The sequence below is a fragment of the Sphaeramia orbicularis genome, chromosome 6 (assembly GCF_902148855.1).
Source record: "Sphaeramia orbicularis chromosome 6, fSphaOr1.1, whole genome shotgun sequence".
NCBI lineage: Eukaryota > Metazoa > Chordata > Actinopteri > Kurtiformes > Apogonidae > Sphaeramia > Sphaeramia orbicularis.
In genome coordinates this window covers 53,629,226-53,655,842 of record NC_043962.1, presented here as the reverse complement: position 1 = coordinate 53,655,842, position 26,617 = coordinate 53,629,226, and the positions used below count along the sequence as shown (strand labels likewise).

The window sequence follows — 26,617 nt, the reverse complement described above, 5'->3', positions numbered from 1 at the left end:
AGTGAATGGATGTATAATTATTAGTTCACATGCTGTGCCACTCTTACAGTTACACAGTCAGTAATTGTTAATTGCAAATTCCAATATACATGATATCAGATGGATTTGTTTATTATGATCAACTTGAGATGAGTTGCTGCGTCAGAATCAGAATCTCTTTATTGTCATTGTACAAGTACAACAAAATTGAGGTAAAGCTCTCCAGTTTAGTGCAAGAAATTACAAGGGACAACTAATAACAGTACGGAGGCACACTTATTTACGTTAGAAAAAAATAAAAATAGAAGTATTGCAACTAGGAATGTTTGTAAAAAAAAAAAAAAAAAAAAAGAATTTAGTAGTGCAAATAGCATGAGAGTGGTGCAAATGACATTGGAAATAGTTCAAATGACATGAAACAAATATTGTAGGATAGTGTGAAAAGATAAAATAATATGGAAGACTGTAAACATCTGACAGATGTTACACAGATGGCACATGTTATAGGATATGGTGAGGTTATTGCAGTGAACGTCAGTGTTCTTGCAGGTGTCCTGTTGATGTTTTGTTTGGTTATTTTTTATGGTGATAGCTTTGGGGAAGAAGCTATCCCTCAGTCTGTTTTTCTGGGTTTTATGTGACCTGTAGCACCGGCTTCAGAGCACCAGCTCAAACAGGTGGTTACTGCATACTAGGATTTGTGTTACTGCAACTGAGGAGATCTATTACTATTACATGCTGAGTTTACAATCTAGCTGTACTGAATTTACCACCCTTTGCTAACTATACCCCATTACAATAACACTGCTACATATATCTAGAAAAAAAAAGTTTTATACATCTATATATAAAACATATCCCTTCAAGCTGTAATTAAGTTCACGACGGTCCTGTCGTTTATTTATCATTTACTATGGTAATTTTCATTTTATTTGGATATTCAATACTACATAGTTAATGGGGGTAAAAATTATACAGGTGTAAAACAAACATGCTGTGTGCTGTGCCAAATTTACCCACATAGTGCACATGCCTGAAAACACCGGAAGTACAAAAATAATACAGGAGTAAAAATTGGACGTGACACCGGCCCTTCAGTGCAAAAATTACACTGAAGACAGTCCCAGTCAAGGGTATTGAACCGGCTTTAGTTCAGGGGTCACATACAGACCAACGCGATCGCGAGTAAAATAATAGCATATAATCTATAAATAATGACAACTCCAAATTTTGTTCTTGGTTTAATGTAAAAAAAGTAAAATTACATTAGAAAAGTGTATACATTTACAAACTGTCCTTTCACAATAAAATGTGATTAACCTGAACAAATATGAACAACCTGAAATGTTTTAAAAATAACAATAACAATATTCTGCCTGTTCCTAAATGTTTTGTGCATTTGTAGACGCACTGTGATCTGTAAGTTGTGTTAATAATAACCTGAGACATAGTATTGTTGAAATTGCCCTATTTTTCTTAAGAAATTTCAGGTTGTTCATGGACTTTCGGGTTATTCACATATTCGTAATATAATTTTTCTTTTTTTAACACTGAAACAAAGAGAAAAATTTGGATTATTATTTATAGGTTATTATAAATATTTGATCACATACTAGTCTGACCCACTCATCAGATCATATTGGGCTGAATGTGGCCTCTAAACTATTATGAGTTTGACACCCTCGCTTTAGAGGCTAATAAAATAAGAGAAAAGAATAAACAAACAAACAAACAAACAAACAAATAAACAAACAAATAAATAAATAAATGGAACTGGCCACATTCTCAACATTCTTCGCTTCAATACATTTTGACTGGGTTTACCCTCTACTTTTTCCATCTTCACATCTTTTCTACACTTCTACTACAGTGCATTAAACCTAAATACTATAATTTCCAGTTTTAGTTTTTGTTTTGTTTGTTTTCAGTAAACCTGCAGATATTTACTGATTCATTGATAAGCTGGCATTTGCGTGCATTCACACTCAATGGCTGCTCTCAATTCAGCGACTTGCCAAACAGATGGATTGGACGGTGAGGTTTCGTTGAATACCCTCCACGTTCACCAGATCACACCACTAGACTTTTTTTATGGGGATACCTAAAAGACAAAGTCTACGCTATGAGACCTGCAACAGTCGCTGAATTGAGAACAGCCATTGAACGTGAATGCACGCAAATACCAAGGGAATTGTTTCGTGATGTGTGCGATTCCACTGCTTCGCATTGTCAGCAGTGTCTGGCAACCTGCATATATAACATTACTCAGCAGTTTGATGCTTTGGTTTGAGTTTGTCTCAATTTTCTTGTTTTTCCTTCAGCATTATCGATCGTGCTCATTGTTCTCTGCATCATTGTCCTGATCCTCACAGCAGGGGGTGCTGCCTCCTACTACAAATGGTGAGTTTCTTTTGTTTTTTTCATCATTTCTCTTCTCAAATACTATTGCAGAATATTAAAAATGTTTTTTTTAGTTAACTGGTTTATAAGAATGTTGCTGATTTGTGGTTTCACTCCAATATTTACACTAGTTTCATACAAATGTGTTGAACATAAACAGTGTAATTTAATGTTTCTCTCCTGACTTCTCTTTTCATGTAACTTGTGTAAATCTAAGAGCTAAAAGACAGTTTAATAAACATCATATTTTATTCAACGTGGACCATGAACAAAAGCATTAAAGGACCTAGATGTAGTATTTCTACTTTAAAATATTAAGATGACCCAACATTATCATTAGTGTTTAGAATAAAAACAATGGATTTACGTGGAGGGTGACCATTAGAGGGAGGAGTCACTCTGCTGGTGAGAAAAAGTGTCAGAATGTGACCAGGTGGGGTGGGAACCACTAATTCTGCCTTCATATGCTATGGGAATTATAGTAAATACTAGTTACGAAACCAAAAATTACACACGAACGCCCCTCGTGTCATATTTTCCACTGGAGAACTTCGAAAAAATTTTGATACATGAACCTCCGAGATAAAAATATCCTTTAAACTTTTCAACATGGCAGAGAGCAACAAGGGAGTCATGGCTCGTTGCAGTGTTCTTAATAACTTTCTGCTGTTGTTAGCTGATAATTTTCCACACTTTTAGCATACACAATTTTATTTAAAAAAAAAAAAATGCTGTTGCAGATGAATTAACACGTCCAAACTGTTCCACCGGAGAGGCGCCCTATTGTCAGAAGGGCCGTTAATCAGAAAAGGGTTAGAGTTAGGGTTAGATTTATCAACTAAATCCCAACAAATTTTCCGACAGTAAGTAGCTGGTCTCAATAAATTTTGACAGCCGTTTTTCATTTCACTCAACAACAAAAGCACTTAAACACAACGCACTTGTAATTTCTATTTTACAAGTGGAAAGAATCATCTTCATGATAGCATGTGAAGGCAGCATAAGAAACAACTTTTAGAGTGAAAGAAAGAGACAAAGCACTGTTGTTGTTTTCACCACTGGACACAGCTACAGAGTTTTTGTGGTAAGTTGCTGTTTGTTCAGATTAAACTGTGACAGTCCTGTGGGCTGATTGTAGTTTTACTGTGGCTGTTTTCTGTCTAAAAACACAGATAAGCTAACAGAGCTAAGCTAACAGAGCTATAATGTAAACTAGAAGCACTCGGAGAGCGCAGACCTCCGCCAAGGCTGATCAGTGGCCCCCCCCCGTTGGCCCCCCCAACCCCGATCACCACCAAAATGTAATCATTTCTTCCTTATCCCATTTCCAACAAACCCTGAAAATTTCATCCAAATCTGTCCATAACTTTTTGAGTTATGTTGCACACTAACGGACAGACAAAGGTGCCCCCCCCCCCCCCCCCCCCCGTGGGCCCCCCCACCCCCGATCACCACCAAAATTTAATCATTTCTTCCTTATCCCATTTCCAACAAACCATGAAAATTTCATCCAAATCTGTCCATAACTTTTTGAGTTATGTTGCACACTAACAGACAGACAAACAAACAAACAAACCAACCAACCCTGGCAAAAACATAACCTCTTTGGCGGAGGTAACTATCAGCCAATGCAGCACATGAAGATTATAAGACAGCTGTTATGGCCAGCTCGTTTAGGTCGCAACAGCACATAGAAGAGACCACACGGTTGTCTCTCCGTCAAAAGAATGAACATTCTTTATTTTACAAAGACAAGGGGTCAAGCCATGACTGACAGGTGTGAGGAGTGGCAGCCCAGGGAGAGAGAGAGAGCATGCAGAAGAAGCCTGGCCTATATGCCTTTCCCAACCAGGTGTGGCTCGTTTGCAAATCCTCAATCAGCCACACCTCCAAGACACCAGACCACGTCCTTCAGGCAGCACCAGATGGAGACAATCCTCTGAAACAGAGACACACTAACAGTATCCAGCAAACCACTGGTCAGGGCCAGCACACAGTGTTATTTTGATTTACTGTTAAAATAAGCAGCTATGAGTTGTAGTTTGAAGAAGAAAACTTGATGATACCATAAAACAGATGTGTGGAAACAATGTGCTTTATATTTTATTCAAAGATACAGTCTGTGGGTACATAGGCCCAATCCCAGTTCACCCCTTGGCCCTTGCACTTGGCACTAGTTGTTGAAACATTCCCCTATGAAATGAAACAGCCCTTCAAGACCTGTTATGTCATCAGCAGTCATCGATGCCGCTATAAACACACACGACAACTTTGTTTCCAAAAGTATTCCCCATGCCGTCAGCAGCTGTAACCATCTCTGTTGCTTGGGCTTTGAGCATCTTTTTGTGGCTATCAACCACAAACCACAGAAATGAAATGTGATCTATGACACACTGAAACGGCAATAAACGGTCAATCAAATGATTAAGTTATTTACGACGAAAATCCGTACATTTGTGTGTTTCTTTCATCACACTGCTGCACTTTTTTGCTGTGTTTACTTCCATCTTGCTGATGATTTGAACAGAATTATGGAAGATTTCTTATACCCCTCCGTTTACAGTGCGGTCCTGAAAAATCTCCATTTTGAGGGCTATACAGCCGTTCCCCACTGACCCATTGAGAATCGGGACCCCCCTACCCCTTTACGTGAACGTGCAAAATGGACTGGTAGGGGTAAGAGGGAGGGGCCAAAGGGTGAACTGGGACTGGGCCATAGTGTCGGTTCATTGTTGGTTCTGGTCTTAAGTGTGTTGTGGTACCAGGCTTACCCCTGCTGATTTGGAAAATCAATACTACATAGAACCACTTTAATTTGAGAGAAAGTGGAAAAATACATTGTACCAGAAGTAAATCACACACACAGTATAAATACAACATCCTGACCTCATCAACAGTCAGAATCTAAAAAAGCAGGGTCATATAGTGATGAGGTGTTTAATCCTATTACTGTGGACATTTTCTGTATCTCATAATGTATTTTTCTGTCTTCTATCTGAAAAGGAGCTTTTTTTCGTCATGGCCTCAGGGGCAGCAGAAGGACGACGTGGAGACAGAGATGTGGAAGCAGACGGGCAGCGAGATGGACCTACACATTCAACACGAACAAGAAGAAGAAGAAGAAGAAGCAGACAGGAAGTATGGCAGCGATGCTACGCTGTGTATGAACCCAGACCTCAAATCAAAGTGCTGAGTTGACTTTCACATGTTTCTGCAGTTGAATTTATATTCAGCAACACAAGACAAATGACAAATACAATCTAATGGCCTAATCCCAGTTCACCCCTTGGCCCTCCCTCTTACCCCTCACTGGTGATGCCTATCATATCATTGCATTTTGTATTGTACAAGAGACAAGATAGACATTGGCATCATTTTATATAAAAAAAAAGCTCTTGTTGGAAAATAGCCCCCCTACACTTAAGGGCGACTGTGGCTAAGGAGGAAGAACAGGTTGTCAGATAACCAGTTTATATACATTTATACAATAGATTTATATATTTTCCACTAGAAAAAATATGTAAAGTGAATATATTTTAATGCACATTAATAAATATAAACAGAAATTATAAACATCATTATGAATAACTAAGTAATCTGTTCATGCTTTGCCTTCACATGTGATATACACTACTGGTCAAAAGTTTTACAACACCCCAATTTTTCCAGTTTTGTTTTGAAATTCAAGCACTTCAAGTCCAGTGAATAGCCTATAAATGGTACAAAGGTAAGCGGTGAACTGCCAGAGCTAAAAAAAAAAAAAAAAAAAAAAAAAAAAGGTAAGGTTGTATAATTCTGAAATGTACATTACTTTTCAGTTTTGTTTAACCTTTCCTTTGTTTTTTTTTTTGTTTTGTTTTGTTTTTTTTACCTCTGGCAGTTCCTTACCTTTGTACCATTTCAAGCTGTTCACTGGACTTGAACTGCTTGAATTTCATTACAAAACTGAAGAATTTGGGGTGTTCTAAAACTTTTGACTGGTAGTGTATACAGTAGCACCACCGTCAGTTCAGTCGTCAATATGAAAGTAAAAGTAAGAGAATGCTGTGGGTGGCCTGGAGGGACTCCACCCACAATCTGACTAGAAATAAGGAAATAGACACACATCAAGCGACAGACAAAAGGAGGTAGACACACCCATTTCCTCGAAGGTGAATAGAAGAGGGTATTTGGACTATCGGAGCTGTGGATTTACTGAAATACTACAATCAAACCAGCACTGGCTTCACAAACTGAAAGATCACTTTAAGAACTGTGAGTAAAAGTGACAGTGAAAGCAACTTTCAGAAAGCTTTAGTTTATAGAACTGAATTTTTGAAACAAAATGGCTACTCAGTCAGAAATGGCCTGTTCTTGTCCGATTTGTTTTGAGATCTTCAGAGATCCTGTGGTGTTGTCATGTAGCCACAGCTTCTGCAAGGACTGTTTGTGCAACTGGTGGGCAGAGAAACCACTTCATGAGTGTCCAGTTTGTAAAAGAAGATCTTCTAAAGACAATCCACCCTGTAACCTAGTGCTAAAGAATGTATGTGAAGCTTTAATGCATGAGTTGACATTAAAGGACAAGCCTTCTGCACAGACTCAGGCCCTCTGCAGTCAGCACTCGGAGAAACTGAGGCTCTTCTGTCTGCATCATCAGCAGCTGGTGTGTGTGGTTTGTCGAGATTCCAGAACACACAATAAACACACATTCAAACCCATCAACGAAGCTGCACAGGATTTCAAAGCCTTTGTCAAGAAATCCCTCAAACGTTTACAGGAGAAACTGCGGTGCTTTAATCAAGTTAAAGTCGAATGGGATCAGACGGCTGAGTACATTGAAGTCCAGGCTCAAAACACAGAGAAGCACATTAAGGAAGAGTTTGGGAAAATTCAGGAGTTTCTGCAGAAGGAAGAACAGGCCAGGATCGATGCCCTGAGGAATGAAGCACAACAGAAGAGCAGCATGATGCAGCAGAGGATTGAAGCTTTGACTGTAGAAATGACGGCTCTGTCAGACACAATCCAAGCCACAGAGAAGGAGCTGAGAAGTCAAGATGTCTTATTCCTGCAGAACTACAAAGCTTCAGTCAGACGAATCCAGGAGCTCCACCCCACTGTGGATCCAGAACTGCCCTCTGGAGCTCTGATAGACGTGGCCAAACACGTAGGCAACCTGAGCTTCAACATCTGGAACAAGATGAAGCAGATTGTCTCCTACACGCCTGTGATTTTGGATCCAAACACGGCCTCTTCTGAACTTATCCTGTCTGATGATCTGAGAAGTGTGAAATCTGAGAACATGCACAATGTGACGGTGCTTCCTAAAAACCCGGAGAGGTTTCAACACTATTCTACAGTGCTGGGATCTGAAGGGTTTACCTCAGGGACACACAGCTGGGAGGTTGAGATTGGGGGCAATCTGAACTGGTCAGTGGGAGTGATCGGAGAGTCTATCCCAAGGAAGGGGGAGATTCATAATGGATACTGGGAACTTTGGTTCAAGGATGGTAAATACAGAGCATACTCTCCACCATCTATTGACAGAATTCTGTCATTAAAGGAGCCTCTCCAGAGGATCAGTGTGCATCTGGACTTAAACAGAAAAAAACTGTCATTCTCAGATGCAGACACTGACACACACATCTACAGTTTCACATTTCCTTTCACTGAAAAGGTGTTTCCCTTGTTTAACATGGTGAATCTAATGCAACTGAAAATATCACCCATGAATATTACTGCACAGCTTGAGATGTAGATGATTATAAAGATGACATGAGGCAAACGTGTTTATATTTCTAACTGAACCTCTCATCATACAAATATAATACAATAAATATTAAACCATTCTGAATAAAGTAAACTTTACAAACAGCACTTTGCTGTTAAGTGCAACAGTTTATCAGTGCAATCAGTTTTCAGTGTCAAAAATGTAAACATTATAATGCTTTTTCTGTTTTGTTATGTTGCACTGCTGGACTCACCAAGGCACCATCTTATCTTCATGTTAATTTTAAGAATTTAAGAAGAATTTAAGAAATTTTTATTTGTTAATAGGGTTGATGTTACGGGTACCACAGCAGCAGCACCACGCAAACAGAGAAATTCCTGAAAAAAAAAAATGCAATAACAAAGATGAGGCAGGGCAACAAAGAAGAGACAACCATTCAAAATTAAACAACATTTCAGGACACAAATAATACTTTTGTTGTCGTCACATTCACCACACACTGAAATCAATCTTCTGCATTTGACCCATCACTTCATCATGCATCACACACTGCAGACTAGGAACAGTGGTGTCGCTATATCAGGCACCCAAGGAGCAAATGGGGGGTTAAATGCCTTGCTCAAGGGCACATCAGCCAGTAACACTCTGCCAATCTGGGGAATCGAGCTGGTGACCAGTCACAAGCTGACTCTCCAGCCTTGTACATTTAGTTTTAAATCAGTTTTGTTATTAGGAAAACATACAGCGTGACAAAATACAAATAACTGATAATTTGTTTTAAATGCATTAATACTGAAGTTGCGAACCTTAGTAATGTAAGGAGTAGAAAGTAGAGATATTTGTACTGAAACCTGGGTAGTGACAAATAATACGTTCTCAGAAGAGTGATGAAATCAGGGCATACGATATAGTTGAGAAAGTGGTTCAATTGTTTATTTAAAAGTCTATAAACTTTTATTAGGTGTTAAAAATAATCACATTACACTCTAAATCTGATTATTGCAGGGATGTAAGGAATTGTGAATTCATCTACATGTGTAATGCATAGTTTGTTGTGTTCTTCATCTAAAGTTTATTGATATAGATGTGATGGGAAATCATGGTGGATTTTTTGTACATTTTATTTTATTTTGTGTTTTTCTTTTGGGTCTTAAGTTGAAAAAAATTGAGAATCTTCTAATGTTTAGTTGATCTTTGCTTTATACCCCTATACACTAATGCAGATATTTTGTAAAACAGGTATTTTTCTCTATGTTTGAGCCTCTTATCCACACATTTTAGGACACAAAAACAGAGATTTTGAAGAAGTTTAGATTATTGTAAATGCATTTGTGTGTATCTGATGGGGCCTTCACACTGGCAGAGCTAGCTACGTGCTGGTTGTAGAAGACGACAATGTGGAGGTGTGGAGTAATGCCCTCCTACTTTGGTTCCAAGGTTCTGAGACTCCAGAACAAAGACAGAACCAAAACCTTGTCTGTCTTAAAGCGTTATGTGTGGACAGGGAAAATGGAAAACTGAAAATAGTGTCACATCCCCTTTTGTGCAGGTTATGTTTGTTATGGCTTTGAGTAATGACACTGCATCTGAAACATTAAATCCAAATGTATGAATCTGTGTTTGACCTACAGTCAGTTGAGGTCATAAACATCACATGGCAAAAATCCCAAAATGTAAAGAAGACACATTGACATCCTGAACCAACACTTAAGTTTATATGTTACCTTGTTTTTGCTTCACCTTGTTGCTGTTATGTCCAGTTTTATCCACAGTTTTAACAGAAACAATGGTTTTTCTGAGCATTTGTACCAGTTTGTAGTCATTTTATGTATTAGAACAGACATAATATGTAACAACCAAGGTCACATGGACAGAATTTGTTAAAAACTGAGAAAAAAAAACTATCAAAATTAGTGTGAACAGGGCACCAGCCTGCATAAAATGTGGATTTAGTGTCACCCCAGATCAGTAGCCTTGTCATTATTAACTCTCTATAGACCCAACAACACCTTTGTTTATCAATTAATGTATTAAAATGTAAGTGATAATGGTGTCATTGACTCTGTTCTTCCTGTTTTGTGGTATCTTTATAGTAAATATACTTAATTATAAATTCTATTTTACAAACATATCTAATGAATGGGACGTATCTCACTGTGTGCTTTTGTCTCCTTGGTTCTTAACAGGGCTGAACTCTGTGTGGGTGTTGGACTGCTCTGTTTCTTCACTGTACTTTGTCATTTTATTACAGTTTCAGGGTTCTGTTTAAGATATTAATACCACGTCTGATTCTATTTTTTATAGTATGTACAGAGTGTGTGTACATATGTATTCATTTAAATCAGACAATACAGATGGGTCACAAGTTAAAGGAAAAAACTTGATGGAAGAGGTCTCTTCTAGTCTAAGTTTATGTATAAAACAGCAGGCAAAAGGTGAAAAAAAACAAAACAAAAAAAACAATAAAATAAAAAGGTGTAAAAGATTAAGTATAAGATACAATAAACAAAAGTACAGGCAAGTCTAAATCAGAATGGACCAATGTCTAATTTAGACACTTTACACTGTTTTTTCCTTTAATTTGACACCTTTCTGCACATATACTTATAATGTCAAATAATGTAAGGAATTTACTTAACTTTAAAATTATTCTTGTCAAGAGAATCATGCCTAAATAAACAATTAAAATCACAATCATAACAATGCAATATCCTGTATGTATCATTTTATTACATTTATTAAAATAAGCCTATTGTTACAGAAATGACTGCAATGAGCAACTTTTATTTTGTTTAGATCAGTTTTATTCCTGTCTGGTCACACAGGAAAAAAAAAAAAACTCTCCCTCAGTATGAAAAGTATTATTGTATAAAAGTTTTGAAAAAAACAAAAAACAGATGGATTTATATGAAACAATGTTCAGATGCACTTCTATTACAGTTTAAAGAACACCAGGAACCTTTAGAGAAAATCCTTGTGACATTTTTAATGCATCTGTACTTTCTTTAATATTTCTGACTGTTTTTACGTGATTATAAAATGAATATTTTTGAGTGACGTATTGATTAATATGTTAAAAAAGCTCTCTGTGGATCTGCTGGCCGGTCCATAAATGTATTATTTTACAGAATTTATTCAGCAGCATTACTTTATTAAACTGTAAACATGACAAATTTGACATTAAGCAGTTGTTTATAAGTAATGCAGTCAACTACACTTTCTAAAAAGTCACTGTTTTATTGAAATGAATACTTTTTGAAGAGTAAAAGGAAAATAAAGAACACTGTAGTGCCTTTTTCAGTAAAGACACTGGGCTGAAGTCACTGTTTGGTCTAAATGCTGCTCCTAAATGCATTATCATGTTGTTTTTATGTCATTATTTGTTAATTCTACATGTATATGAACAAAAGTACAAGGCAAAGAATGAGTTTGAGATTGAATTTGTTATTCAGTGATTAAACAGAGGTGTATATGTGAATTTCAGTTTAGTGCGGAGGATTAGTACGTTTTAACACTAGTTATCAAATGGTTCATGACCCTATTTGTACCAAGTGCAGAAATAGTAATTGTCATTTGGCTCAGTATTAATAGGCACTAAATGAGCTGAAATTAGAAATACGAAGTGGCTACTGACACAGTACCGTGGCAGGAAATATCATTTGTCTATTACCACAGAGCCAATCAGCGCCCTCATTATATCATGTCTAGACTGGTAACTTGTTACATCCCAAAAAGTACCAAGACAATGAGACAGCAAATAGGTCAGTTTTATAGACACTGGAGATTAAGCTAAGTTAATAGCATTTAGGACTACATCGTTAAAGACTTGGGTTCAATACCTGGTCGATGTCGCATTTTATTTTTCTGCAGATTTTCAAGGGGCGGGCAATGTTAGGTAAAATCCGACAATGATATAAATTTGCCACTGGGACAATGTTCAGAGTGCAGAATTTGGACCACGCCGCTTAAGACACTGACCTGACACAACTGAGAAGTAACAGAGCACACAGCTGTTTCGCTTGTTGCCTTCGCTGTAAAACCGGAAACTCTGCGAATTTTCAAAATATTATGACTTTAATCTCAGATAAGTACGACACGACTTTTTTCTTGTTAATTAATGACTTTATTCTGGTTAAATAATACGTTTTTTTTTTAACTAAGACTTTATTCTCATTAAATAATGACTTTATTCTCATTAATTAATGACTTTATTCTTGTTAGTGAATTTTTTAAAACTACGACTTTATTCTCGTTAAATAACGACTTTACGCTCGTTGAATAACAACTTTATTCTCGTTAAATAACGACTTCATTCTCGTAGTGACAAGCGTTTTTATTTTCTTATGTGGCCCTAATACGCTGCCGTACGGGTACATTGTAGGCGCCTATTCTTTCAATGGATAATGTTATGAGTCCTTTTTAAAAAATTATTATTCATTAAATGCACAATCACTCATCTGAAGTGTCTTTAGTTGTCCGTGGGTTTACATTTTTTGCCAAGTTAATAACATTCAAAGAAGAACATGTAATTCGACTTTATTTGCAATACTTCATCATTCTTAAATTGTTTTGCATAAAGATATTAATGTTGCACATTGTTCATATCAGGTGCACCAAAGAACCCAGAATTTTAAAAATATATTTTCAAGTCCTGTAAAAATTACAAATTCAAGCAGAATCGTCAAAGTTTTTGAAAGGTGACTGAATTTAATTTTTATGATTGCTGGCGCCTCCTTTTTTTTTTTTTTTTTTAGAAAAATCCTCAGGACATGTTGCAGGTTTTTCTCTATCCTGACACAAAAAGTTGCAGTAAATCCACATTTTGAAGCAGATATTTAAAACATTTTCTCTACAGAGGACCATGACACCTCATTCACAAACACAGAGGGGGTGTAGAAACATTTGGGCCAGTTTATATACTGTGATGGCTTCTTGTCAATGTTTGACCAAAAAAAAGCATGCATGTTTAATAATGCTGGATCTGTATTCTTAAAATACTTACACAATAGCCCATAGCTGAACAGTTTTGTGGGTATATAAAGTGAATATAAAGATTGGAAAAGTGGAAAAGGTTGCTAGAAAGCTTTCCACCTCTGGTTATGCACTTAAGGAATAATAAGGGTCATGGAAATTACATTATTAGTCATGGAAAAGTTTTGATATTATCATATCAGAGAGTTTCTATTCAAAATCCAATGAAATAGTAGTGCCAAGAAATACAACTTTTTATATGTTTTGGCGACAATTTCAAAAATCTGAACAATTATATTTGCAAACTAGAAGCACTCGGAGAGCGCAGACCTCCGCCAAGGCTGATCAGTGCCCCCCCCCCCCCCCCCCCCGTGGGCCCCCCCCACCCCCGATCACCACCAAAATTTAATCATTTCTTCCTTATCCCATTTCCAACAAACCCTGAAAATTTCATCCAAATCTGTCCATAACTTTTTGAGTTATGTTGCACACTGACAGACAGACAAACAAACAAACAAACAAACCCTGGCAAAAACATAACCTCCTTGGCGGAGGTAAATATGAAATAGATGTCGTGTTTTCGTTAGTTTTCCTTAGTGTGAAGTTGGTGAGATGTGCTTTAGTTTTCCTCCACACGGTGGCGCAAATGAGCCGCTTTACGAATTACTGACCCTCAATTATGTAGAAGAAGAAAAAAAAGCATCACTCGCATTAGCTGCTCACTGATGAGAAAATCGTTTTATTATTTCTGTCTTCTTAGAGGAAAGATTTAACCTACCGGAGGGTGTCATTCGGACCCTGACAGCGCCACAAAAATGCGACGTCTCGGCTCAGTGCAACAGAAAATACCCTGCGTTTTTCTGACGGAGGTGAAAGAAGAACCGTCCAAAAAACGGGACTGTCAGGTGGGGACACGCTCATGCTAATGCTAATGCTAAGCGAAGTTAAGCTAACGTGGACATCCCATCATCCAGGTGTTGTCATGGATTTTTTTCATCATTCCAGCTGTGAATGTTAAGATACGCCTCGTCATGTTTTCACGTTCTTCTTCTCTTTTTATTATTAACTGTTGCTGCCATTGTTTCATTTCGTGTAATTTCAATCAATTCAAAGTTTATTTACATATCATCACTCAGATCCAGATCAGACAGAATAGAATAGAATAGAATAGAATAGAATAGAATAGAATAGGACTTTATTGTCACTGTTACAGGAACAATGATAATCAGTTTATCAGTTCTGTTTCTCTATAGCAGCCAGTCCAAAGTATAGTAAAAACAATCCAAAAAACTGTGTAAAAATGTCACACAAATTGTACCAAAATATATTGACAATATTCAAAACTACAAAAAAAATAAATAAATAAATAAACAAACTCCTACTCTATATAGATGGAAGAAATATGTACAACACGTAATGGATACATACAGGTAATATAGGATATGTGTGTGGAAGGTGAAAATGAAATCAAGGTGCATGATTTGTGAATATTAACTGAATCATGATTAGATACAGATTGTTGTATCCTCTGGGATATTCACATGTCCTTCAGCTCAAGAACAGAAAAAAAATAAACAAAAATCATGAAATCAGTGTCTTAATTACAAAATCATAGGTCCAGATTCATTCACACAGTCGGTCTTTGAGGCAGATTATTATAGGTCTAAATGGGACTGGGCCAGATCAAGCCAAAGTGAACACCAGTGTCATAAATTAATGTTTGCCCTATATTTAGCTTAAGAACTTTATTTTATGGAACTGTTTACAAAATAGCAGTATCACTTTTAGAAAAAAGATATAAAGATATAATCCATTTAGAATTAAACCTAAAAAGGACTAAAATATGTAAATACCCTATTAACTTTAATAATAATATTTTTTTCTTGCATGTATATGTGATATTTTAAACCTGTGAATCTGTAGGAACTAATTATTCAACAGCACAAGAATATAGAAAGGTTCTGTCTAATCCAATTGTTTGTCAAATATGCTCTGTTATTAGCTGTATATCACTTCAGTTGTAATATGTATGTTAGATAAAAGTTTACGAGCATATTTATAGTGTTTTAGTTCCAGCAAAGTCTTTTATTCTGATACTGAACAAAGTTACAAGCTGCTGTCCCCGTGTCACAACATATTTGTGTTCATAAAAACTTATCATTTAAACATTTTGATCCAATATTGATCACAATTGTAGCTTAACATCAGAGCTTAAGCCCAGTGTTTCATTTATGATCCATTTCTTATGAGAACAGCATTTACATTTATGTAAAGCAACAAAAAAAATTTTCATTTTGAGTCCCTGTTTCACGCAGCAGTAATTTAAGTATTTTTACCCCAAAATTTTATTTCTGTAAATTGTAACATGTCATGTGAAAGTACTTACTGAGACCTATTCATACATGTATGGAGATAAATTATTTAGTTTAAATACAGAGTATTGAACATGAAATGTGTCACTGCTTGATCTGGCCCAGTAGGAGTTCCTTCAGTGGAATGTCAGAGACCTTAATGTTTAAGATGTCTAAAAAATAGCCTTTTGATAATGCTTATGTCATTGACCCACATCAGCAAAACATGAGGCAAAGCTTTATTTAGAAGTTTAGCTGATGCTATAATGAGAAGTGAATGTGTTTGAGATGTATTTTCCATGGAATCATTTCAACTGTAAGTCTGTACAAAATCACTGAACTCTTTCTTTAATCGTCTCGATCTTTCTTCAGCAATTTCAGGTTGTTGCCACTGAAAATGTGAACCCTCTTGCTCTGGAGGCCAATATCGACTGTGCTCTTGCTACAGAGAAACTGGATGGAACCTGCTGTTACGTGACGCTGTATAAAGGTGAGAAGAGTCACATTAAATATATCACAGCTACAGCTGAAACGCTCCTGTTCAATGGTTCTGTTTGTGAATTAATAAACAATAAGGGAATTAACTGAGTACATGAAGGAATAATACATATGTTGATTATAAAGTTAAATGTTGAGGCTACATTATTGTTAAATACATTTCCACATGTTTTTTTTATGAAGTGACGTTTTGGCTGATTTGTGTTTCTGTGCAGGACAGCCATACCTCTGGGCTCGACTCGACAGGAAACCGAACAAACAGGCGGAGAAACGGTTTAAAAAACATCAGCATACGCACAGAAGTTGCAAAGGTTTCTAGACACATCCCACGTAGTCTAGAACATCTCTTTCAGGTGTATCAATGCAGACATCTGAAAAATGTTCAACATTGAGCTCTTTACATCCACACTAATACTCCGTTCATTATCTGATTTCTGGAGTTATCAGATTATTAAAGTGATCATGCAAACAGCATAATTGGCTGTTTTATCAGATAACAGTAGTAATCGGATTATGAGAAATCAGCTTAACACACCTGGATTTCTCCTCAATACTCTGATTTCTTCCTGCATGTATACAGGTAAATCTTTATTTCATTCTTTTACATCTGCTCTGACTCTGAGTCTACCATCACGATTTCCATATGAACTCAAAGAAATCCAATAATGGACTGGAGCGTCTAAACCAGGGTTTACGATTATCGCATTTCTGAAGCGCATGTAAATGAGTCAGATTTGGTTATTACAATTATCTGATTACTAACAGTTATGGGATTTTTATGGGCATGTAAACAGGCTCATTGATTTGCAGGTTTCACATGGAATGTAGAGGAAGACTTTAAGGCTGTGCCAGAGTCATGGATCGCTGCTCACAGGGTCAAACATCACAACGGTCAGCCACTGCCTGACGAACACGGACACATTCCAGGTCTGGAAATCCACTAAAATGATGTATATTATTTCTATGCTTCTGCAGGTTCCTCCATTTATCATCAGTTAATGAAAAACACAAATGAGAATACAATTACAAATCATTATTCACTTACACACAGCGAACATCTATTACATTCATTAATATACACTATATTTCCATTATTTTACCTCAGTCTTTATTATCCTCGTTTAACTGAATACATGTTGGTTGTATTTTAGTTGAACCTAAAGCCAAACATGACCATACTGAGTCACTGCAGGCGACTCTAAGGCTGCGTTTAGACAGTAACGATCTGAACCGAAAACACAAAAGTGGTGTTGTGTTGTCACTTTTAATTATGTTTAGAAAAATCTGGATGCAGACGGACACGCAGAAGTGTGTGAAATGTCCTATTTATGGATGCAGTATGCATGCCAGGTGGCTAGGTGACATCATCGCCACCACCAACACTAAACACCTGTGTAGAACCATTCTACTTCTCTTCCTGTTCTCTCCTAGCATGAAGTACAATCACAAAACAGGAAACAGAACATGGCGAAACAACGCACGAAAAATGACAATTTTTTCTGGACAGATGAAAAGGTGGAGTTATTGCTTAACACCACTTGAAGGTCCGTCACAAGGAAATAATCTGACATGTTGTTTTCCTGTACTGGCATGCGTCTGTGATGTAAACTCTATGCAATGAGAAAACGCAGTTTTGCATTTTCAACCCTTTAGCCGGTGGCACAAGAGTGGGGTGTTTTTAAGATTTCCACTCTGGAAGGTAGTTTAACATTTTTTTGCATTTTCAACCCCCAAAAACGCCGTTGCTGTCTGAACGAAAGGCACATCTGATCAAATATTTTGTTGTCGTCACCCGAGAGCGTTGTCGTATAAACTGGGCCTCAAGCTCTTGAATGTTGTGTCCTTATGTAGAACATAGATCACCTGGGTCCAGTGAAGCTTTTCTGGGGGGAAAAAACTGATCTTATTCCTAAAAATAAATGTAATTTAGGTTCAAACCTGGAGATTAAGTTGTCAGTGTTGATATGATAGTGAATATTTTTTACTTAGTACATTTACTCCAGTACTTTAGTAACATACACATTTGAGGTACAAATACTTTCTGTAGTTTTTACTTCTGCTCCACTTCATTAGTCTGTCAGCTTTAGTTGAATGTTACATATGTGTAACAGACATTTACTGATGCTTGATATGATGCCGTCCTATCCTACTGATGTACCCAGTATTAGACCAAATGTCTAAAACTAACACCACATTAAATATCGACACTAAATGCTTTGACATATAGTTTGTGGTGTTTTAAACCAATGTAATCTGTATATCATTAATAATATTACACTTTGCAAAGAGTAATTTTGCACAAGGACTACTATTACTTAAAATATATAAAGTACATTTTGTAAAATCAGAACTTTTATTTGTAGAACTGCCTCTATACTCTGGTATTTTTAGCTCACCAGCCGACATCAATATAGTTACTGTTGAGCGCTGATAGAAGTCATACTTACATTTAATTAGTTGAGTTCTCCTCCGGTGAAAGTACCACCCACTTCTATTGGGAGATTGATCTCCTGCATCAAGACCACAGGACTCTAACATAGAGACAGAACTTGACAACCTCACAAACTCAACATATTATCGATTCTTGATAGAACATGACGCTGAGTTACAGGGTCATTGGAACTATTTGTTACTTTTACTCAAGTGTAGGATCACGGTACTCCCTCTGCCTCAGAGTTTTCCAGGTGCGATGTGAATGAGCCGTTCTGTTCAGTAATAACCTCCACGTTATGGATTTATCACCTCCTCACTGTCAGTTTGTCTCCTCTGAATGCGTCGTGATATAAACTCTGATCTGTTGCCAATGACGACTCATTTTGTGTCTGAATATCCAGGCTGGGTCCCAGTGGAGAAGGACAACAAGCAGTACTGCTGGCACTCCTCCGTGGTGGACTACGAGGTCGGGGCGGTGCTCGTTCTCAGACCCACTGGTGAGGATGAAGACATGTTGGAAATTGCAGCGGTGCCACTGGCAGAACTTCTGGAACAAACACTGGAGCTCATCGGAACCAACGTGAATGGAAACCCTTATGGTAATTTCACAACATGCAAACACACACAGAAGATTTATTGAACCAGGAGAGACTCTTTTAGAATATGGTAGAGATGGACAGCAGGACATGCAAACAACAGGATCCTTTGGCAAGCCAAAACCGGCCTGTCAAAGGATCCATTCCAGCCTGTGGGAGGAATTTGTGAAATGGAAAAAGTTACACTAAAAATATTAACAATCAATGGTGTTCAAGGGCCACATACAGACCAAGATTCTAATAGTTTTGGATTTTTCATTATAATTTAGTTTTATTTAGTTTTGACTTTTTTTTTCTCTAATTCAGTTAGTTTTAATTCATCGTTAAAGCAGGTTTGATAGTTTTTATTAGTTTTCGTTATTTTCTAAATGCTTAGTTTTAGTTTAGTTTTAATATTAATTTTAGTTTTGTCATATCTTTTATTTTCTTCTCCATCATATTCAAATAAATCCCAGACAGGACTCGTCTGCTTTCTCCCAACTTTAGTCTCCATGTTTCCAGATAGAGTGGGGACCAGAAGACGACTCTCAACCACAAATGACGACAAGTGACGGACCGTGAAGTACCGTATAGTGCCGCTTGCTAAAAGTCCTAGAGCGAAATAAATCGATTTCGTATCAATCCGACATTGACAAAGACGAAAATGAGGGGAATTTTATCCATAATTTCTATATGTTTTAGTTTCAGTTTCAGTTAGTTATCGTTTTTGTCTTATAATTATAGTTTTTATTTATTTTAGTTAACGAAAATGTTTTTACAATTCTAGTTTTTGTCATTTCGTTAGTTTTCCTTTACGATAATAACCTTGATACAGACCAATTCAGTCTCATACTATCATAATAACCTATAAGTAATGACAACTCCATATGAGTCTCTTTGTGTTAGTGCAAAAAGTAAAATTACGTAAAAATGTTTACGTTAGAAACTGTCCTTTCACTAGAAATGTGAATTTGAATAAATATGAACAACATGACATAAGTGCAATTTTAACTATATTCTTCCTGATACTAAATGTTTTGTGTATTTGTAGATCCACTGTGATCTCTAAGTTGTAATGCACATGTGGAGATGATAAACTGAGACAGAATATTATTAAAATACACTTATTTTTCTTTAGGTCGTTCATGTTTATGTTTTTTTTAAAGGATACTTTGTAGGTGTAAACATTTTCATAATGTAATTTTACTTTTTTCACTGTTATTTGACTTGTTTGGCCCAGTTGAGCTCATATTCATCTGTATGCGGCCCCTGAACTAAAATGAGTTTGACAACCTGGCATCATAAATGATCAAATACTAAGGAACATGATCTACAACCAGCATTTTCTGCTCTCATGTAATTTAAAACTGATCTGAAAGAGTCCAGTGTTACCAAATCCTTCAGTTCCTTAGCATTTTGTAGTTGATTCCAGTGAACTCTATATACCTTTTTGTTTGCAGTTTGTTGACAGACATTTGGAACAGACAGCATGAGTACATCTGAAATGTTATCGTGATTCTTGATACAGATCTAAACGAGTTAAATATGTCCTGCTGGTTGTGGAAAAATCAGACTTAACTTTAAAATTCCTATTAAATGGACAAATTAGATGTATAGGTGCATCTCAGTAAATTAGGATATTATCGAAACCTGTTCTCTTTTTTTTTTTTTTTTTTTTTTTTTTTTAACAGTAATTCAATTCAAAAAGTGAAACATGTCCTCATATGTGGGGTGGCCAGATGGATCAAAAAATACATTTAAAGTCACCTTTTGAAGACTTATATATTTTGAAAGTACATAACTTCTAGTATCCAGCACAAGTTTTATTTTATAGAAAAATGATTTAAAAATACTTAGATGGCATTATATTCAGCATAAATGTATGTTTGTATTCTTTGTCCGTCAGTGCAGTTCAAAGCAGAACTGTGATCCTCTATTATTGGACCTATATTAGACTTATGATCAGTTGGAAGGTCCATTTAAAAAACTTTTGCTATGCTGTTTACTGTGGTTACAAATATTTAGTAAACTGAGATAAATATATGTTAAAATGTATTAAATTAGTTTATTAAGATATTTGACCTTGTACATATTATTATTATTTGTTTAAATCTGTTTATTTCTTTGTATTTTATGGATTGTTTGTTTTATCTTGTTGTACAGTGTCCTTGGGTGTCTTGAAAGGCGCTTATAAATAAAATATATTATTATTATTATATTATATATGCAATGTATAGACTAATAAATATACTGAACAAACAATTGAAATTTGTAATTCTTCTCCCTTGTCCATCAGTTATGGAAACACTTAGCAAAACTCTTCCTATTTCATGCCCATTGAAAAGATACAAAATGTTTACCGTTATGTAAAATAGACACCCCAGAGGACCAACAGTAAAGACCTTACAGTTTTCTGAAAATTGGAACCACACTTAAAAAAAAATCTACTTGTTGGTGACATTCTCATTTATTGAGGTGCATCTGTAAAAGGGCTCAGTGGTTGGAATTTGGAAATGTTTCTAAATGAGCTTTGTGATCCGAATAGGGATGGGGAGTAAGAAGCAGCCGGTCCACTGCCTGGTGTCTCATGGGAGTGTGGTGGTCAGAAACCCTCCCCTGGTGGACTTCCAGCAGCTCTACTCCTGGTTACAGGAGAATCCAGACGGTCAGGTGGAGGGAATCGTCTGGCACTGCAACGACGGCACGCTCATCAAGGTGAGGCACAAGCCACGCCTGTCAGTGTTTGGACGCTGACAGAGGAGGTATTTCATGCAGCTGCAGAGTGGGCAGGCTGGAGCGTCCAATGACTGGATCTGGACTGGAGGAGCTAATGCTACTGCTAACAAAATAATGTCACTTTAACCCCTGATGTGTCTGTGATGCGTGTTCTGAATGTGTGGTTAATTTTAAATATTCCTAAACATTCAACCTCGTTTCCTCAATAGGAACATTTTCAAAACGTGCTGATAGAATTGACCTTGTGCTCTCCATCTGAGCATGCTCAGTGCAGTGTTGTCATTTTCCTTTTTTTTGTTTTTTTTAAACTGTGTTTTTACAGAGTTTTGTCCATGTAACTGTGTTTTTGGAGTCCAACCAGGTGCCAAAAAGCAGTAAGACTGATTTAGTAAAAAAGAGCCCAAAACAAAAACTACTGTTCCCAAATTCAAATCCTTGTTGTTCAGAGTGTTCCAGCTCATGTTCAACATCCAAAATCTCTTATTGATGTACATTTTAAGGTTGCACCGATCTTCTAAGTTTCAAAGAGCTTTATTGTACATTTACTGTTATTGACTCATAAGTAAATCACTGCTAAAACCTTTGGCCACAAATGTGTGTGTTCATTTTATGTTTCAGATATTTGCCAAGGCATCAATAGGTGCTGCGTGACATGTTATATTATGTGCTCTAAATATGTTTTATTTTTAGACTAAATCATATGTTTCTAAAGTTTCATCATTGGTAAGGCATCCAACAGCTGTTACCTGATGTTCTTTTTCAGGTGGTTCTGTGTTTTAGTGTCTCAAACTCATCCCAGTCTTTTTCTTGCCTCCTGTCGTACAGACAGTGTTAATTTTGACTACAACTTTAAATTTCGTTTTAGTCATAATTTAGACATCTAAATTTTGTTTTAGTCTAGTTTTAGTCAACTAAATATCATTAAAATGTAGTCAACTAAATTCTAATGTAATGATACAAAGGGTATCTGTGGTCATAATTTTTAATTAGATTAAATGAAACTTTTTAGTATTATAGAATGTCGTTAAGGTTTGAATGTGCAGTACACATACATTTCAATGATGTTCTTTCAAACACAAATGTGTTTATTTGCCACAGGTTTCATTAAAGATACATCTCAAGTACAACAGAGAAACAATGAGCAGTAGAGTCCTACTTTCCCCAGCTAAGATGTGGATTTAATCAGAACAAACTGCACATGGTATTCTGGTATTCTCCATGAAACTGAAGACTGTCAAGGCAGCAGTGCCACTGGTTTATAATAAACCAATTTAACTCTAAATAGTGCTCACCTGAAACTACTTCAATGTCTAAAACTGTCTAAAACATTTCAAAGGATGTCATATATAATACCACCAGGGATTTGAACTTAGTATCAAGAAAAATGCATGGAATTGAAAACCCATTTCTAAGCCTCGACAACAGCAGCAGTAAATGCCACTGAATAACACTGGGAATAACCACAAAAGATAGTTTACACTGTGTCTGGTTGGCCTTAATATCAAAAGTCAAAAGTTCTCATATATCCGCTCTTCTGTCTCCCAAGTAACTATATTTTTCGGTTCCCATGTGCAGGTTTACTGTCAACACACTCTGCCAGCGGTTAGCGTTAGATCCAAACAAATGTTAGTGCCTTTCCTGAAAAAAATAAATATAATAGAAACATTAGCGCCTTCCGCGTTGCTCATAAAGTTGAGTTCTGATTGGAGCTCTTAACTCGTGCAGCCTCCTCCGCCTTTCAATTGGGTCTTAATTTAAGTTATCCCGCCTTTTCCTCCCATTGATTGGATGTCATTTCAACTCCTCCCTCTTTCTTCTGACTGGATCTCATCTATTGCCAACCTGTTCATCTAGTTTTTATTCATTGACGAAAGTATCACTACATGTAGTCAGTTTTTTTGCTCTCATGAATTACTTTTTATGTAGTTATCTCGTTTTTGTCAGTGCATATTTTTTGTATGATGAAAATTATTCGTCAACAAAATTAACACTTTGTGCAGATCAGTGTTCCCGCTACCATCATTGAACATCGGGGCCCCCCCAGTGCTGTCCCTGAGGGGCCCTGACGCTGAGATTTGACCTGCGACGCTGTCTTTCAACCATTGTAGCGGTGTTTTTTTGTGTGTGTGATTGTCCAGCGTAATGATAACGAGATTTGAATTTGAAAAAATATATTCCTTTGTCTTGGCGCAAAGCGCTGCAGACAGAAAATGAGAACAGTAGATTCAACACCCCTTTGTGTGCCTTGGTATTGTCTGACGCCTGCCCAGCAACATCACTTACCTTACGCTCATTTGCTGACAATGAGACTTCAATCAGTTTATCTTATTTAAATGGACCGATCACCCGTGGAAAATTATATCTAAAATTTAGCCTGTGTGTGCATGTAGTGTGAGTGCCGCTCCGATGTCTGTGTATCAATATGTGTCAAGTTTCCGTATGGAGTAATTCCATCAATAATTACCATTCACAAATTGAAAAAAAAAACTTTTTTTGCTTTTAATCATTGTAACAAAGACAAAAACTTGGCGTCATTCCTCAAAATTTGCCCCTCAAAATGCAGGAAATAGTGTTTCAGAGTTATAAATTTCAAAATTTTCCAGGGGAGGATGCCCCCGGACCCCCCTACAAAACTCGCACATACATGGTGCCCCTACGCTGTGGAAAACTCCTAGTGAGAACCCTGCAGATGAACCCAAAAATGTTGTGGTAGTTGACATTGAGATGTTTTCAATGCCTACTAGCCTGAGTGCTTTTAGGTACAAGTTCATCATCAAGTGAAAGAAACCACGTTCATATCAGTGCCGTCGGTTTGAACAGCTTCTTACTGTCATTTACAGATTCATCGCCATCATCTGGGGCTCCGATGGCCTGACGGGAGAACCTGCCTCGGCGACAGGCCTGTGGTCATCCACGTGGACGTGACGGTCAACGAGTACAACAGTAAGGACTTGTTCACGTCGTTGTCCGGACTGAACGGACACTGCTTCAGTCGGCTGAAGGACATTCAGTTGGAACTGTAAATGAAACGTCCTCACCTGCTCCTGACGCTTCTGCTGGGACCCTCCCATCACCGCCGGACGTCTCCATGAAGAATTCCACAGTAATGAGTCCAAGTTTACGCTTTAAAGCACGTAGTTCCCCTTTGAAATGCAGAACTTCAGCTTCACTTCAAAACAAAATCAAAGTCTTACTTGTGTTGGATATGAGGGGATTGAACCTGAGTTTGGGGTTGACCAATGAGTTTTTGTTTTTCCAAGGATGGTACGATTACACAACGAGACCATGAACTGGTAAACGCACAGAGAAACTGAAAACCTTTATCAGAAATGTAGAGAAAACTCGCTGAAAAGTCTTAAAATAAGGTGTTCAGGAAGTTAACCCTTTCACGCATGACGTGCACGTTTGTGGACACATAGTTGAGGCTCACTTTCCAAAGGGTTCTAAAGGCAGTATTCTCCAAACCACAGGTGTTGGTGTCTCTAGACCCTAAGCAATACAATGAACAAAAGGATCATTTTAGTTTTAGAATTTGGACTGCTTTGTGATCTCAAAGTTAACCTCCTGAGACCCAGCTAGACCCATGTTTGTGGACAAGAGTTTCACAGCGTTATACAAATAAATAAATAAATCCACCATAAAGGACATTCCATTAAAGCTATACCTACCGATGTGGCATTTCTCACAGCACTTAGTAAAAGTTTGAACATGAACAACCCGCCTCCCTCCAAAGCCCCGCCCCCTTCCCCTTGCCTGAGCTCTGATGCTCGCCTCCTCTCACCTGATGCGCGCGGAGGAAGCGGAGGGGCAGGTCCGGTCCACTTCGGTGTGTCCACAGACCCCTCCCTCAGTAAACAGATGCATCATCCACCTGCCGCGGGCCCGCGGCCCCTGTTCCATCAGTAGACCCTGAATTTAAGGGTCTGGTCTGTGCAGTGCTGGGTCAGTGTCTTCACTGCACCACGGAGATGAGATGCCCAGGCGACGGGCGCGCGCACTGTGAACGCGTGGCCTCCGCGAATTTTTCCGTGGACATTTGAGGTTTCATAGTCCATATATTTATCTTCCTACATAATCCTACACTGTGTGACACTATGTACATGTACCTGTATGAGTCCCACGGTCATAAAAGCTGAGCTTTATGCAGACCTGTTCAGTCCAGTACAGCTGACTTCCGGACTTTTATCTCCATCCTTCATTCATCAGACTCCTGTTTGTTCTCCTTAGTTGTTGTTTCTGTTCATAAATCTGTTTATTCCCTTCCACATGTGCATGTCAGTTCTATCCAAACACATCCTAGAAAGACTGTGGTCAGTGACAGGAGAAGCAGCGTGAGTGATGCGTCAGATTCAGAGGTACCCGTATAGGATGTGGAGACGGCGATAATGGATCGGATGCTGGATGGCTGTAATGGATGATTGACAGGAGGCTCAGCCAGGTTCGGCCAATTATTTTATTCGGACCGAATAAAATGATTGGTCAGACTTTTATCAGAAATATACGAGACTTAAACATTTTTGAGTTTCAATACCTGGCGGATTTCTTTTACATTTTAGTTTAACACACGCTTATTAGGAGCATTTTAAGATGACAAAAGAAAAGTGTAAAAATGCCACATCATACGGTATAGCCTTAAAAAAAAAAAGCATCTGATGAAAGTTGCATCATCATGTTTCCAATATAGGTAATTATTTAATTTAAAAAAGCCAAAACTTGTACTACTGGGTCTCAGGAGGTTAAATATCTTCTTAATAAACAGGGTTAAGTTAGCTCAACTGAAACTGTAAAATAAACTTTCATTTGTATTGATGTCATGTTTCAGACACTGGACTACAATGAGTATAAATGACATTAATGACACAGATAATTATAAAAATGCCAAACGTGATTCCAAAAACAGGTGGAGCCTTCATCAGGCTAAAGACGACATGTACAGCTTTGCTCTAAACTGATGTTCCTTAAAT

At 37.3% G+C, this 26,617-nt stretch overlaps 3 protein-coding genes across 4 annotated transcripts in view; all 3 read left to right on the top strand.

The window, feature by feature from the left end:
* lyve1b (lymphatic vessel endothelial hyaluronic receptor 1b) overlaps positions 1 to 6,071 on the top strand; it is a 10,731-nt gene extending 4,660 nt beyond the window's left edge. For both annotated transcript variants that reach the window (XM_030137386.1, XM_030137387.1), the window contains exons 5-6: positions 2,301 to 2,379; positions 5,383 to 6,071. In XM_030137386.1, coding sequence (XP_029993246.1) covers positions 2,301 to 2,379; positions 5,383 to 5,572 — 269 coding nt within the window. In that variant the 3' untranslated portion in view covers positions 5,573 to 6,071. The remainder of the gene's footprint in view (positions 1 to 2,300; positions 2,380 to 5,382) is intronic.
* A 368-nt stretch (positions 6,072 to 6,439) lies between these two features.
* Positions 6,440 to 9,976, top strand: LOC115420463 (tripartite motif-containing protein 35-like). Its single transcript, XM_030135707.1, has one exon. The coding sequence runs from the start codon at positions 6,704 to 6,706 to the stop codon at positions 8,114 to 8,116; it is 1,413 nt and encodes a 470-aa protein (XP_029991567.1). The 5' UTR covers positions 6,440 to 6,703; the 3' UTR covers positions 8,117 to 9,976.
* Positions 9,977 to 13,755: 3,779 nt separating this feature from the next.
* Positions 13,756 to 24,989, top strand: rlig1 (RNA 5'-phosphate and 3'-OH ligase 1). Its single transcript, XM_030137405.1, has 7 exons — positions 13,756 to 13,965; positions 15,784 to 15,901; positions 16,125 to 16,220; positions 16,720 to 16,836; positions 18,744 to 18,941; positions 21,463 to 21,632; positions 24,494 to 24,989. Exons 1-7 carry the CDS (start codon positions 13,876 to 13,878, stop codon positions 24,674 to 24,676), a joined length of 972 nt encoding a protein of 323 aa, XP_029993265.1. The 5' UTR covers positions 13,756 to 13,875; the 3' UTR covers positions 24,677 to 24,989.
* The last annotated feature ends 1,628 nt before the right edge of the window (positions 24,990 to 26,617 follow it).